The 13323-nt window shown below is 36.4% G+C and overlaps 1 protein-coding gene across 1 annotated transcript; it reads left to right on the top strand.

Moving 5' to 3' along the window:
• Positions 1 to 3611: 3611 nt before the first annotated feature.
• On the top strand, positions 3612 to 4553 carry LOC132544108 (uncharacterized). Its single transcript, XM_060207676.1, has one exon. It carries the CDS (start codon positions 3612 to 3614, stop codon positions 4551 to 4553), a length of 942 nt encoding a protein of 313 aa, XP_060063659.1.
• The last annotated feature ends 8770 nt before the right edge of the window (positions 4554 to 13323 follow it).

Here is a 13323-nt window from a genome sequence, read left to right on the forward strand (position 1 = left end):
TAAAGATATTTGAATGGGTGTCACAGCAATGTCACTTTCATATTTTAAAGTTAGATGTCACTAAAGCACTTCTGACTTTTGCTCATGAAGTCGTTTTTTTATCAGGATTGACCTTTTCACAGTAACAAGCGTGCTGTACGGTTTTTTTTATCTGTATTTGTTGTATACGGGCATAAACACCTGTTAAAGTATTTACAGTATCAAATGTTTATTTATTGAAACATTAAGATACATATGTATAACGGTTGTGGCATCTTGGAGAGATAAAAACCCATTAGAGGAAGGTTTTACACGGCCTACTAAATAAAGGAGCGTTAGCTCGGCCATTTCGTCACTTGCTGAGCAACAGAAATTAAGGGAAACGGTTAATCTGCTAAATTCTAAACAGGTAAAACTGCACCTGATCTAACCCTGTTACAGTACAGAGTCCTTAATGTTTTCAATCTAATAATCAGTATCAAAGGGTGGTGTTTAAAATCAAGTACTCTATGCAAGAATTATGGCAATAAAAATAATTTCCTTTCATGGCTATTGGAAAGTTGAATTCTATATCTTGATTTTTCGAAGAAAATGAAACTTTACATATTATTGTATCTAAAATTGACACCTTTGACTGTACGCGCCATAATTCTGACTTTGTCCGTAGCCTTCCTGGGTTAATCCATTTTATTAAGTTAAAGAGGTTGAGGAATCTGCAGTTGTTGATCCTGAATGTTAAACATGCATATTTCGTAACCAAGATAAATCTGAACTCAGAGAAAGATATATGAACTCTTGATAATTGTGATAACGAATTTTAATGTTCTTGTCGAGAATCATTTTTCCAAGTAGTTGAATCCCTGGCCTTGCGCGCAAAAGACGATAAAAAATGCAGTAATATAGTCATAAGTTTTAAAAGTAAATAGTAGGGGACTAACGGGAATATGTATGACATTTGATAACAGTCCACCATGTTTATCCTGAGAAGTAAGATCAAGGGACGAATTGTTGACACAAACGACGTAGAATTTTAAAAGATCTTCCTTTTTATTGTTGGTGATTGTCTAAAATTCGTATGTATGATTCAGAAGAGAAGAAGTTTACACAATTGTCACGTGTGACCTTCTAGGCTTTATTCTTGAGTAATGATCATCAAAATGCTACGTGCTGTGTAATGATAGGTTCGTGAGATCACCTATGGTCAAATGTGACCTTTGACCCTTTAACCATTACTGATGACCATGAAACACTAACTTCATTAAACTCTACATACTAGTAAACTCAGTATAACCACGGATTAACTATTCTTATCTGTTTCGAGTTAAGAATTCATGACAATCTTGAAATTTATGTTCATAACACGCTGCCAGTCCGTCCGTACGTCCGAAAAGACGAATATTCTTGCTCAAATATGCCGACATCGGGATTACTGCATAGCTTGTTACAATCGTTTTGGCGGGAAAGGCTTGGGTGGGGTACATCAGTAGATAGTGGGTTAGGTATTGTACTCAAACTTAAATGTCCTGTTATAACAAATTCTTTGTCATATGCGCGTGCCTCGATATTAGGTACACATACACCTTATTGACGAGTTTCAAAACTATTTCTAATTTTCAATAAATGTGAATTCGCTTTGCTTACATTTTGTATTCACTGTTTTGGACCTTGACACGCTCACTACATAGAAAACGAGCAGTGTAATATATACTTAAATCCATAAATTAATCTACGTGTATTTAAAAAAAAGTAATCTTATTTCAGTAATCTGTTCTACACTGCGCTCGGAGATTAACGTGGCACTGATCCGTTGTCGGGGCTGTGATAATCCATGTCGGGTTGGGTGTGAGAGGGGAACCATACTTATACGGTAAAGTCAGGGGAAAGTGTTACTGAAACAAGGTGTGAACGGAAGTGATATATAAACAACACATCACTGACAAATATAAAGGTACAATGTCAAATTCGGGACCCAAGAAGAATCAAAAAGGTATTTCTTGTTTGTTTATCAATTTTATAAACTTTTTATTTGAAGCCATTGTATGAAATTTCAAAAATACGTTTGTTTTCAATTTTTTGTTTTGCAATATTTACATTTGTCACTAAGAAAACAATTAACATTTTTAACCTTGAAATTACAACTATTATCGAATTCGAGTGAACCAAATAGCAGTTAATAAACTAGTACGAATATTCCAAATTTACCAGGGTTTGATAATTCTAAATTATCTCGAAAAGTTTAATATTTGTATAAAAATGACGTGAAAGCAAATTTGAATAAAAAATAATCATAACTTGAAATCTATCGGCAAACTGTGTTCCTTAGTCATACTCTTCATTTACCAAAAGACGCCGACTTAATAAAACACAGCTCCATTTACACTGTCTTAACAAAACACAACTCCGTTTACACTGTCTTAACAAAACACAACTCCATTTACGCTGTCTTAACAAAACGTACCTCCATTTACACTGTCTTAGCAAACTGTCTCTCCGTTTACACCGTCTTAGCAAAACACAACTCCGTTAACACTGTCTTAACAAAACACAACTCCATTTACACTGTTTTAACAAAATACCTCTCAATTTACACTGTTTTATCAAAATGTCTCTCAATTTACACTGTTTTAACAAATGGTGTCACCGTTTACACTGTTTAAACAAATGTCTTTCCATTAACTCCGTCTTTACAAATGCCTCTCACAGTTCGCACTGACCAAGAATATAACGTCCATCTTTTATATCGAATTGACACACCCGTGTATACGAAAACACAACACTGACTTTAGTGTAACAAGTATAGTGTAATGGTGCTACATATTTGTTGCTTCTGTAACAAAGTATTAAATTTAAAAATGTACCAGAACAATTCAAATGTGTCATATATAAAATTCTGCACTCATCACCACATGCATATTTCACAAAATAAATATTATAGATCGGAATAAAAACATAGGTTAAAAATTGTTACATGGCGGAAAATAATTGTACTACTTTTATTTTTGGATTTTTTTTGTTTGTTTCAACACTGTAAATGTTGTATATTTGTGAATATATAGCATGTAACTAAGTGCATGTAGCCAAGCTATAGCCAGCAAAACGATCATGTCGGTTAAGTCAATATTATGAATTGCAGTTGGGTCAGATAATATTAGTATTTTCGGCCCCGGGGGTCAGGTCACAGCAGTTATGTTAATTAAATGAGTCTTCGTCACTTTGCCAAAACTTTGCATGTCCCTCGTGGGGCTAGGCAGGTCGATTCCGGGAGTCTTGGTGATGGCAGAATAATTTCAGTAACTGTTGATACAATATTGATACGACGGTGTGACTAAGTTGGACTGTGGTTCTATTCATCTAAACGAATCACCACTCTTTCAACATTCTCGGCTAAGTACGATATTCATGTATGATTGCTTTTTATATTTGTATAAGGAATAAGGTGCGATTTGTCATTGTATGTTTGTATATATAAACATACCAGCGTATTAATATTTTCATTGTGTTCGACACACGACAGCATATAATTAAAATGTTCAACTCCATACATTTTTCTAACTGTTTTTTTTTCTCTTTATAGATGCAACGTTTTAAAGAAAACTCAACAGTAGAGGTGACATTACTACCTGTGATTCAAAATGAACGCCAAAATGGTGAGCTCCCTTTTTAAAATTGACGGAGATAGTAACAAGCAGAAAACACTCAACACTATCCGTGTCATGAAGGGAGCAATCAGTGTGTCTAAAAGTAAGACGGGTGAGGTCATTTATCGGAGTAACAAACTTGAAAATGAAGGTCTCCAACGTCAGATTAAAAGATTTGAAAAGGCGCGACTTCACCTGAACAGTACCTACGACTCCAAAAAGAGAACAACTCTCAGGCGATGGGCATTAGTGTTTGAAAAACAAAAATCTATGAATGAATCTATTCGAGAATTTGATATGCTTTTAACACAAGCAATCGACGATGTAGACGCCAGTGACCGAAAAGTGTCAACAGCCGAGAGTAAGAAAGACAGTCTTAAACTAGACTTGGCGGACGCAAAACTCGAAGAGGATGAAGACGAGAAAGAAAGACAAAAAAGTGACGAAGAGAAAGCAGCTGAGTTGATGAGTCGTCGTGGAATTACACGAATACGACTGCAACCAATAGGGGTGGGAAAAAACTCTCAAATCAAAGTAAAAACCCCGGAACCGGAAACGCCAGTCATAGAGGAAGAGTTATGGCCCTTAGCGGACACCACTTGGGTAAACAATTACATCCGTGATCAGAAGGTCAAACACGAGTCACTTATCACAAAAAACATTCTGAAAAAGATACGAGAAGGACTTACATCGAAAAATCCATTATTTAGATTTCGTCTTCGGGCTAACTTTGCTGACGATCCTAATGTCAGCATTGAGATAATCAAATCCGCGCGAGCTGTTCCGCAGACGGCAAGATCGGCCAAAACGGCACCGACCATGCCAGCGTTACCAGTGAAAAAAGATATTATAAAACCAATGACAACGATGCACGATTCGTCACTGAACCAGCTCCCACCAATCAACATGCTAAGGCGGTCCAAAACAACTGTTTGAGATTTGTTCCTAGCAGTTTTGGTTCACAGTACAATTGTAGCTACCAATGTGAACGGTACGATGGTGTGTGTATGGATTCCTTATTGGATGACGCCAGTGTTTTGTTCATAATCGTCTTTATCGAGTCTGTGTTAACCTCAGTCCTCGTCAGTGATGAAAACGTTTGTAGAAATTACAGCATGAATTGGATTAAATGTACATTTTATGGCAGTGCGACACCATTTTGATGTGAGTGTGACGTCAAATTCACCCCGATCAGAAGTGAAACATCTGGAGGAATTCACACACAAGTTTTAATCTATTGCAGTATATTACGTTCCTATACATGTCGGATTATATCTGTTTTTCACTTATCAGTGATGATCACACTAAGAACCATTTTAAAGTACGAAAAAATTATGACGTAATATGTACCGAGTGACCTTTATACATCCAGGCACTAGCAAACGAGAGTATTGACTAATTACATCGTCAGCCGTAGTTTGAAAAGTAAACTATATCTGTAAATATTAGCAAGAAGTTACGTGAGAATTCTTTTTCAATATCAATAATGATACTAAACTCAATTCAAGACTTTTTCTTTCCTTAAAAATACGTTTTTACTAAACGAGGATCAGTCTTGTAACTTGCATTTGTTTTAGTTTTCGTTATTCTAGTAACTAGTATGTTGGGAAAACATGTTTTCTTTGCTATCAATTCGTAAATAATACATGCCTTTGTCAATGACCTAGGAAATGAACATTCTGGAATTTTCAAAGTGGTCATGTATGTCGCTTGTGAAAGGTTATGATTTTTCACAGTTTTACAAACACATATACTAGTATACCATGTAAACCTGTATACCGTCTAATCACAGTGACCTGCTGAGTTGACTCTGAGTTATCTCTCTGACTCCAGGTGAGTCAATCTTCACACAGAAAGCACAATTCATTGTCTATTGTTTAGTTAAATTGTGAGATGTAATGACCATATATAAATATTTCACGTAAATGTCGCCACAACAGGTTAACTTATTATGTTCTCTAGTGTATGTATGAATACATTACGTTAGGGCATCATGGCCGATTTTTAATGTTCCCTGTTGAATTATAAATATATTTTCTTTGCTGTTGTAATTTGAGTTGTAGTAACAAAACACAGCCTGTGCAACTTTCTTTTTCATGACGTCACTGCCGTCAGGTCACACCTTTTAGCCATTGAATATATATGTACATACAAGTGAAAATTTGAAGGGATTATATTCTTTGTTACAATTTTATTCTTAATAAGTCTTGAGGCAACATATTGCATGTCTGAAGACGTGTTATAGTGTCATTTTAGAATACCAAGAGTACTGTTGCCAATTTTCAGATTGATTAATCACAGCCGACGCTACAAATAAAAAATATAAATATCCATAATTTGAATGTTATTTTTATTCAAATAAAGTAACATTAAAAATCAACACCAGTTGTCTTCTACCGAGTGTTATTTCAACAGCCAAATGATATATACATACAAAATCTACGACATCGAGTTCTTCTCATGGTTTGTTACTGGAGGTTATTGAAGTTATGGATACTGTTTGTACAAAACTGTATATTAAGTGTAAAATAATGGATATCAGTAATATTCTCATTTATTGGTTTAAAATGGGAATATGCGTAATTGTCTTTTTAATGTTTGACGTGTAAGACACGTGATGCCAAATCCAAAATAATGAAAGAGGTGGGGGAAATAGGCTGCACATATGCACGTGTGTGATCAAATCGACCAGAACGAAACGGAATACAGAAGACAATTTCACAGGGATTTCTTGTGCTGAAAAGGTATAAGACAGCGATGCCTTCCGTGAGTCCAGTCACGTGGGAACAGTCTCGGGAACGTCGAGAACTTGAATCTGGTTTTGAAATAGATACAGCCTAAAAGAGTGAACACGATGTGACCAATTATTGCATATCTAAGTTTTTTTAAGGACAACATCCTAATCCGTCCGTTAATTAGTTTTACTCTATTAATAAGCGAGGCTTTCTAAAAGACGGAACCAAGAGCCGGAAAACATTTTAAACTCGGCTTTTCTCTTTTTATATACATAGGAACATTCAATATTATTTTTACGCATTCCTGAAATTGAGTCCCTGTGAGTACAACCACAGATTTACAAATTCCTAACCCTACCGTCAGAATATAACTATACTTTATTGCTTAAAATATGTTACTGACCGTATAACAAGGAATTCGTGCCAAGCCCTTTCAATGACCGCGCCAACTCATTAATACATATAACTAATAAATGTATAGATTGTAGATTTATGCCAAGTGTGTATTGTATTCCTGACACGCGAGTATTGGTGAATTGATCGCTTTAATCACTATATATAAACTGTTGATTTACTCATGTTTATAAATCCGGCTAGGTAAAGCGCTTAGCGCGTGTATACAGAATCTATTGAAAGGGCACTTGTTGATCGCAGAATAACGATAGCAGGGCTTTAATATATTTCGCTTCACTGATCTCGTATCAGTCTGTCCAAAAGAAATCCTCGTTATGTTATTAAAATGACTTCCAATAGAAGGGGAAAGTATTTCTCTTAATGACTCATTTTTAACTATATAAATTTGAGTTCCCAAACTCGTTATCCTGACCTGTTTTCCTTGTTTAACGCTCTATGGACAATTAGAGTTATTTTGAGGAACTCACTGAACAACATACATGAGGTCCGTCACATGTCATTCAAAGCAAAAGGGTAAAGTGTCTCGTCCATGGAAAAACGACTACAGCACAACTTTATCCGTTTCTCAGCTTCTTGAAATCTTCACTTTAGTGTTAGCCCAACGCTCTACGGATACAAAAATTACAAACAAGGGACAGGACCACTATCTCCCTTCTTTAATGTGGCTAAAGCACGTGGGGTATTGTGGGTTCCATTTACTTCAAAGATGGGGGAAAAGTGCAAGACAGGTCTGAGGCTGATTGCTGATCAACGGAGATCACAGGTTTTGAATCTGAAAATTACAAATCAACAATATAACAAAAGAAGAGCATATTTATTTTTAAAAATCAAGCAAGGACAAATCCATAAGTATTTCACTAGCAAATAAATGTAATCATACAGTCGTCATGAACACTGAAGGTTATGATAGCAAAGTCATGGTGATGCTGCAGGACAACAAAACACATGAAAAATTTATAAATCAAAAGTTAAAAAAAAAGACTGAAGAAGAATGGAAAATAAAATAACAGAATCTGTGATCAGCTCTAGGATGTATTGCATACACACGATCAACAAACAGGGCAACCCACTTCGGTCCTGTTGTTCTGTGAACTCTACCGAATTCATCTATTATAGTTATAAAGTAAGGAAATCAGAACGTAACGTCTAAAAATCGAGAGAAAAATGTTCCATTATCCTAATTTAAAAAATTGGGAATTCATTTCCCTTGATGTATTGCCTCTTTTCCCGACTCCCACTAATAAAATACTTGGTATCTTTCGCAGTCGCCTGGAGCTAGACAGATCTCGGCAAACGGACGCAAATTTTCATATCCAAGGTATCATGGATTTTCTGTAGTTACAAGGATATATTTCATTTTCTGAGATACTATCCATCAGCAATGCTTTGGCGTAGTAATGAGCAGTCCTGTTTCTTCAATTGTGGCCACCTCCTTCATTCAACGTCTGGAGGATGTATAAGTCTAGCCTATGGTGACAGCATAATGGAGACAGCAATCCAGTGGACATCATCAACAGCATCAAATTCGACAGCGATGGGGACGTTTATAACCTTCTTATACAGAAAGATGACGGTACAGTCAATGTATTTATACATAAGGAGAGATACAAACAGACATGTACCTCAATTTTCAGACTTACCACCCGTTACACCAGGAGAAGGGAGAACTTTGCTCTATAGGTGTAAAAACATACGATCGCAACATGATTAAACAACTCAAAGGGTGAAAAAATCAAAGAGGCAAACCACCAACGAAAAGATTAAAAAGAATGGACGAGATGTCATCCATTAGGAGGACCGAAAGAGAATGTTGCCAGAGGCGGGAAATTAGCAGAAAGATTCCGGGTCCTAGTCACTGTATACGGAAACTCAGGAAGGTATGAAATTCACCTGATCGGAGCGGAAACTTATCCGGGTCCTAATCACTGAATATGGAAACCCAGGGAGGTATGAAATTCACCTGATCGGAGCGGAAACTTATCCGGGTCCTAATCACTGAATATGGAAACCCAGTAAGGTATGAAATTCACCTGATCGGAGCGGAAACTTATCCGGGTCCTAATCACAGAATACGGAAACTCAGGAAGGTATGAAATTCACCTGATCGGAGCGGAAACTTATCCGAGTCTCCGATCAATATATATCGGCTCTTACCAATCATATAATTGACTGGGGTAAATCCGAACAAGCAGAGAAAACAACATTATCAAGCGGCAGATGAAGGAAGCTATGGCTTCTGAAAATGCCGCGCAGCAGGATTGCGCTATACATGGACGAGGGGTTCTTGCAACATCTATGACCAGAATTTAAAAATCGTAGCCTAATTGCCCTTCAGGGGATAGTGCATTGTTACTAACTGCAGTACCGCATATAAGTAACGTCGTCAGTTTGACCGGTTTTCACTATAATCTTATCATCATTTGTTCTGTTCTGTTAGGATTTCCTACAATGACTTTCACTATAACCTTCTCGTCATATTTTCTGTTCTGTTAGGATTTCCTACAATGACTTGTACGGCGCACCCAAGATGGGATTGGTTGAATGAGTGTGGATGAATTACGTCGGAAGTAGTGAGTTATCCAGTTCTTGAGGAACGATATCAACACATCCATTCCTGAATATAATATGTACACATTTACACCGGGGTTCTATACACTGGACACTACGTTATAGTTACCCTTTATCTAACAATACATAGATATGTATGAAGTAATGGTAAGGTCAAGGTCAGTGAGGTCCAATGGGTCCGGAAATATGTACTCAGGTTCGATAAAGTACTAGTCGGAGCTTATTTGGCACTGAGGTAGCAATGTAAAAATGTTCCTATCTGGAACATTTCAGGATTTTCACCTCCATTTTAATTCTATGCCTGGAGCACTCTACTCTGCAAGGAAGTGAGTGCGGGTTTCCGGGCTATGTTTGCAGAGTTGTTTTAACTGTGTAGATTGGTCTTTGACTTGTGTTGTACGTTTAGTTTGTCTCTGTATTCCTAGATGTGTATACAAGGAGGAGGTTGAAAAAGGATCTCCATGAAGGTTGACAGGAACAATCTCCTTTTTCCTGGTGAATTGTTGTTTTTGGGTTGAATCTAGTTGTGTTTCTATCACGGAACAATTGAAAGAGCGGGGCTATGTCTTTACATTAAGAATTGTGAATTTGGTGCCTTTTCTTTGGTCTATTTTCTCAAAGTCTGCTTCTAATTCAAAGACTTGTTCTTTCAACCTTTTAAAATTGAATCGCAATGAGCTCATTGAACACATTTAATAAAAAGTTCCCAACAGAGTGGAAGTAATATACAGTGTACTCCTTCTAATTCTACATTATCAGTCCACTATACTATAGAAGTAGCAATATACTTACATTCTCTCGAGTCCAGACCCTACTTATCTCCAGCAGCAAACCACTATCTGGATCACAACTCCTTGTATGGAAATGTAGAACCAGGAATAATACCCCGCTAACCGAAATATCCTCTCTAACGGTATGATGAAACAGGCTGACCCAAATCATCGAAACAGGTCACCATTTACGCAGATAAAGCACTTATTAAGAAAAAGAGAGGAGTTTGAGAAAAAATACTTATAAACATTATACCTGAAATAGAGGGTCTTGGCTGAAGATTAAATATAGCAATCTGTTTTAGCAGACCTCCAAGCTGCCACCAAAACCCTTCGTTTAGAAGCATAACATTGTCTTTGGAGGAGAAGACGCTATATATAAGAATGTCATGTTCGTGGAGTACATAGTCAAAACATAGATATACTACGTAATGGCCGTTAAGGTAAACACAATTACCCTTAATTTCTACTTTACACAGTACTCGCTGCAAATGAATGGATACAACTTGGACTGTACTGCCAGATATTGTAACAACAATACGATCCACGCCATGGATGAACAAACTAGATAGATACTATGCTAAACGTATTGACTGTTGTTTGAAAGACAATGTAAAAAAACTCGGAAGCTTGTACTAGCATCGAAGGGTATCAACTATCTATTCACTAAATCCCTGATCTTAAAGAACAAGACGAAGGCCTCCAACTTGTCCCAGACGTCTGTTCCCAATGTAAAACCTATGTTCATCTAGATGTAGAGGGGTTGCATGTAGTATGTGTTATATTTGCTATAATTATTCCTGTGAACGTGCTGACAATTACCTCTCAAATTCTACATGGGAGCTGGCTCACCGACAGATACCTAACAGTATTATCCAAGATACCTCATTCTACAACACCTTGTCTACATACTATGTTTTGTCAATACTCCAAAGAAATCTAAACATCCGTAACTAGAGTCGGGAAATCGTCCAATATCACAGTGGCATGTAACAAAATTTCTAGGGGAGGGGGCTTGGGTAGTACAAAATCTTCCCTAGAAACTAATTATGTATAATAGTGTGCGCTACAAACGTGTCCCCTCCAGAAACAAATACTGGTAGATAAACTAGAATCTGATAGCTTCTAAGTAATAACCAGACTGACGAAGATGAGTGATTTTTTTCACAGTATGAGTCAGCAGTACAGGTTGTGTGGGTGGTAATTAATCACTATTAGTATGTCTTTTATATCACACGAGCTGTGAAAGCAAGACCCGAGATTTTGGACGCTTACTAGGCCCAGGAAATTAATCAGCAAATCCTAAGTCCGCAAACAAATCTATAACAGAATGGGAAAACTAGTACTTAATACAGGTAACTTCGGATCTCCTTCTGTTTCTGTGTCAACTTCCTTCACGCACAAACTAAAAAGTACTTGATGTTCAAAATTAACCAAATACATTAAATTGTGGAATCACTGAATCTTCCTGTCGATGTGCTATCGGTTGTTTTGGCGGCTACAATTTGATTCGTCCTGCCATTTTTTGTATTGAAACAACTGCAAGATGAAAAGTGTCTGTAGCATGTATTAAGAATTTCATTCGCTACAGGCGATATACATCTATTTACAATTCACGATGAAGTCAGCATTGTAGCCATAGAAACGGCGATGGCGGTACGTCGTCAAAATAGCTGTTCCATTGGACGAATTACATCACAGATACTACATATTCTATTTAAGTTAATTGTGTCAGATACGGAATGTGAACATAAGAATTCAATAGTCTATTTATGATAAGTTTGTCAGCAAAACTTTGACATTTATCGGGACCATAAGTGCCAGTTCATTGCTGACGTTTGCGTTTTTTGAAGCCTTTCAGTTCTGTGCAGTACAAAGTCATCAATAGACGGTTGATAATCAATGTCTACATACAGACTAGGCAGGACATGTTGAGCCCGTTAAAGAAATGACACGAAACACAATAATGGAAGACAAAACATGTATTGTTAATCTGGATACAACACAGTTGTGTATATATAGTGTATATAGATATATCTTTAATGTCATGGAGTTATGTCGGACGGAAGAACAGATATCTTGTATCTATCACAGTTACCTACCATTCAACAATGGCTTACAGACAGCAACAAATGAAAGGGAATCAACCTTGAAAACACGTCATATATATATATGCATAATATGGCAACATCAAAAGATTTGTTCTTAAATAAATCTTTAAAAAAGAAAATGTATATGACCCTTTTTAACAGACTATTAAATGTCAGCTTCTGTGATATGTTTGTACATCTCTGATGGAATGGAAACAGATGTCACATGAGCGAAAATCTTAAATGTAGATTTAAATGGTGTTTTAATTAGGAAATAACTAGTCAAACTTGTCTATAAAGGCCACTCAAGGAAGCAAAGAAAACTGGTCTTTATAGACAGGTGACCTTTATATAGAGGTTTTATTGCTATGAATTACATTACATAGGCAACCAAAATGCAGCCTGTATAGACAGATGGCCTTTTGTATAAAGGTGACCTTTAAGACAAGTTTGACTATATATAATGAAAATTATCACAACTGAACTAAAAAGTGACCTAATGACTTATGTAGAATTTAGAAAAAAAGTATCTTATACAGTGTAATAACAATTGAACTCCATTACACCAAGTTGGAAAGTGAATTTTTGGTGATATTTTCTATGAAAAGTCAATGTTTTATCTAAATACCTAATAAAGAAATAAAGAAGAAATTGAGGGATCAAACTGCTGTACATGCTGAATTTGCAAAAACAACATAAAAACCTCAAAAATTCCTCACAATGGTCATATGAATGGAGATTGTTAACTGTAAATTGTTAACTGTTAATACACCAAAAATTTGTAAATACTGGAATGTATAAGTAATATTTCTCTAAATATAAATTCTTATTACCATCTCCCTACGTCACAATGAATTTCTAAGATCCACTGTAGCAGCATGATTCAACCTTAATGGAAAGACAGGTAAAGCAGTGTGATTCAACCTTAAAGGAAAGACAGGTAAAGCAGTGTGATTCAACCTTAAAGGAAAGACAGGTAAAGCATTGTGATTCAACCTTAAAGGAAAGACAGGTAAAGCATTGTGATTCAACCTTAAAGGAAAGACAGGTAAAGCAGCGTGATTCAACCTTAAAGGAAAGACAGGTAAAGCAGCGTGATTCAACCTTAAAGGAAAGACAGGTAAAGCAG

This window comes from Ylistrum balloti, unplaced genomic scaffold (assembly GCF_031769215.1).
Source record: "Ylistrum balloti isolate Yb309-2 unplaced genomic scaffold, AGI_CSIRO_Ybal_v1 Utg369782, whole genome shotgun sequence".
NCBI lineage: Eukaryota > Metazoa > Mollusca > Bivalvia > Pectinida > Pectinidae > Ylistrum > Ylistrum balloti.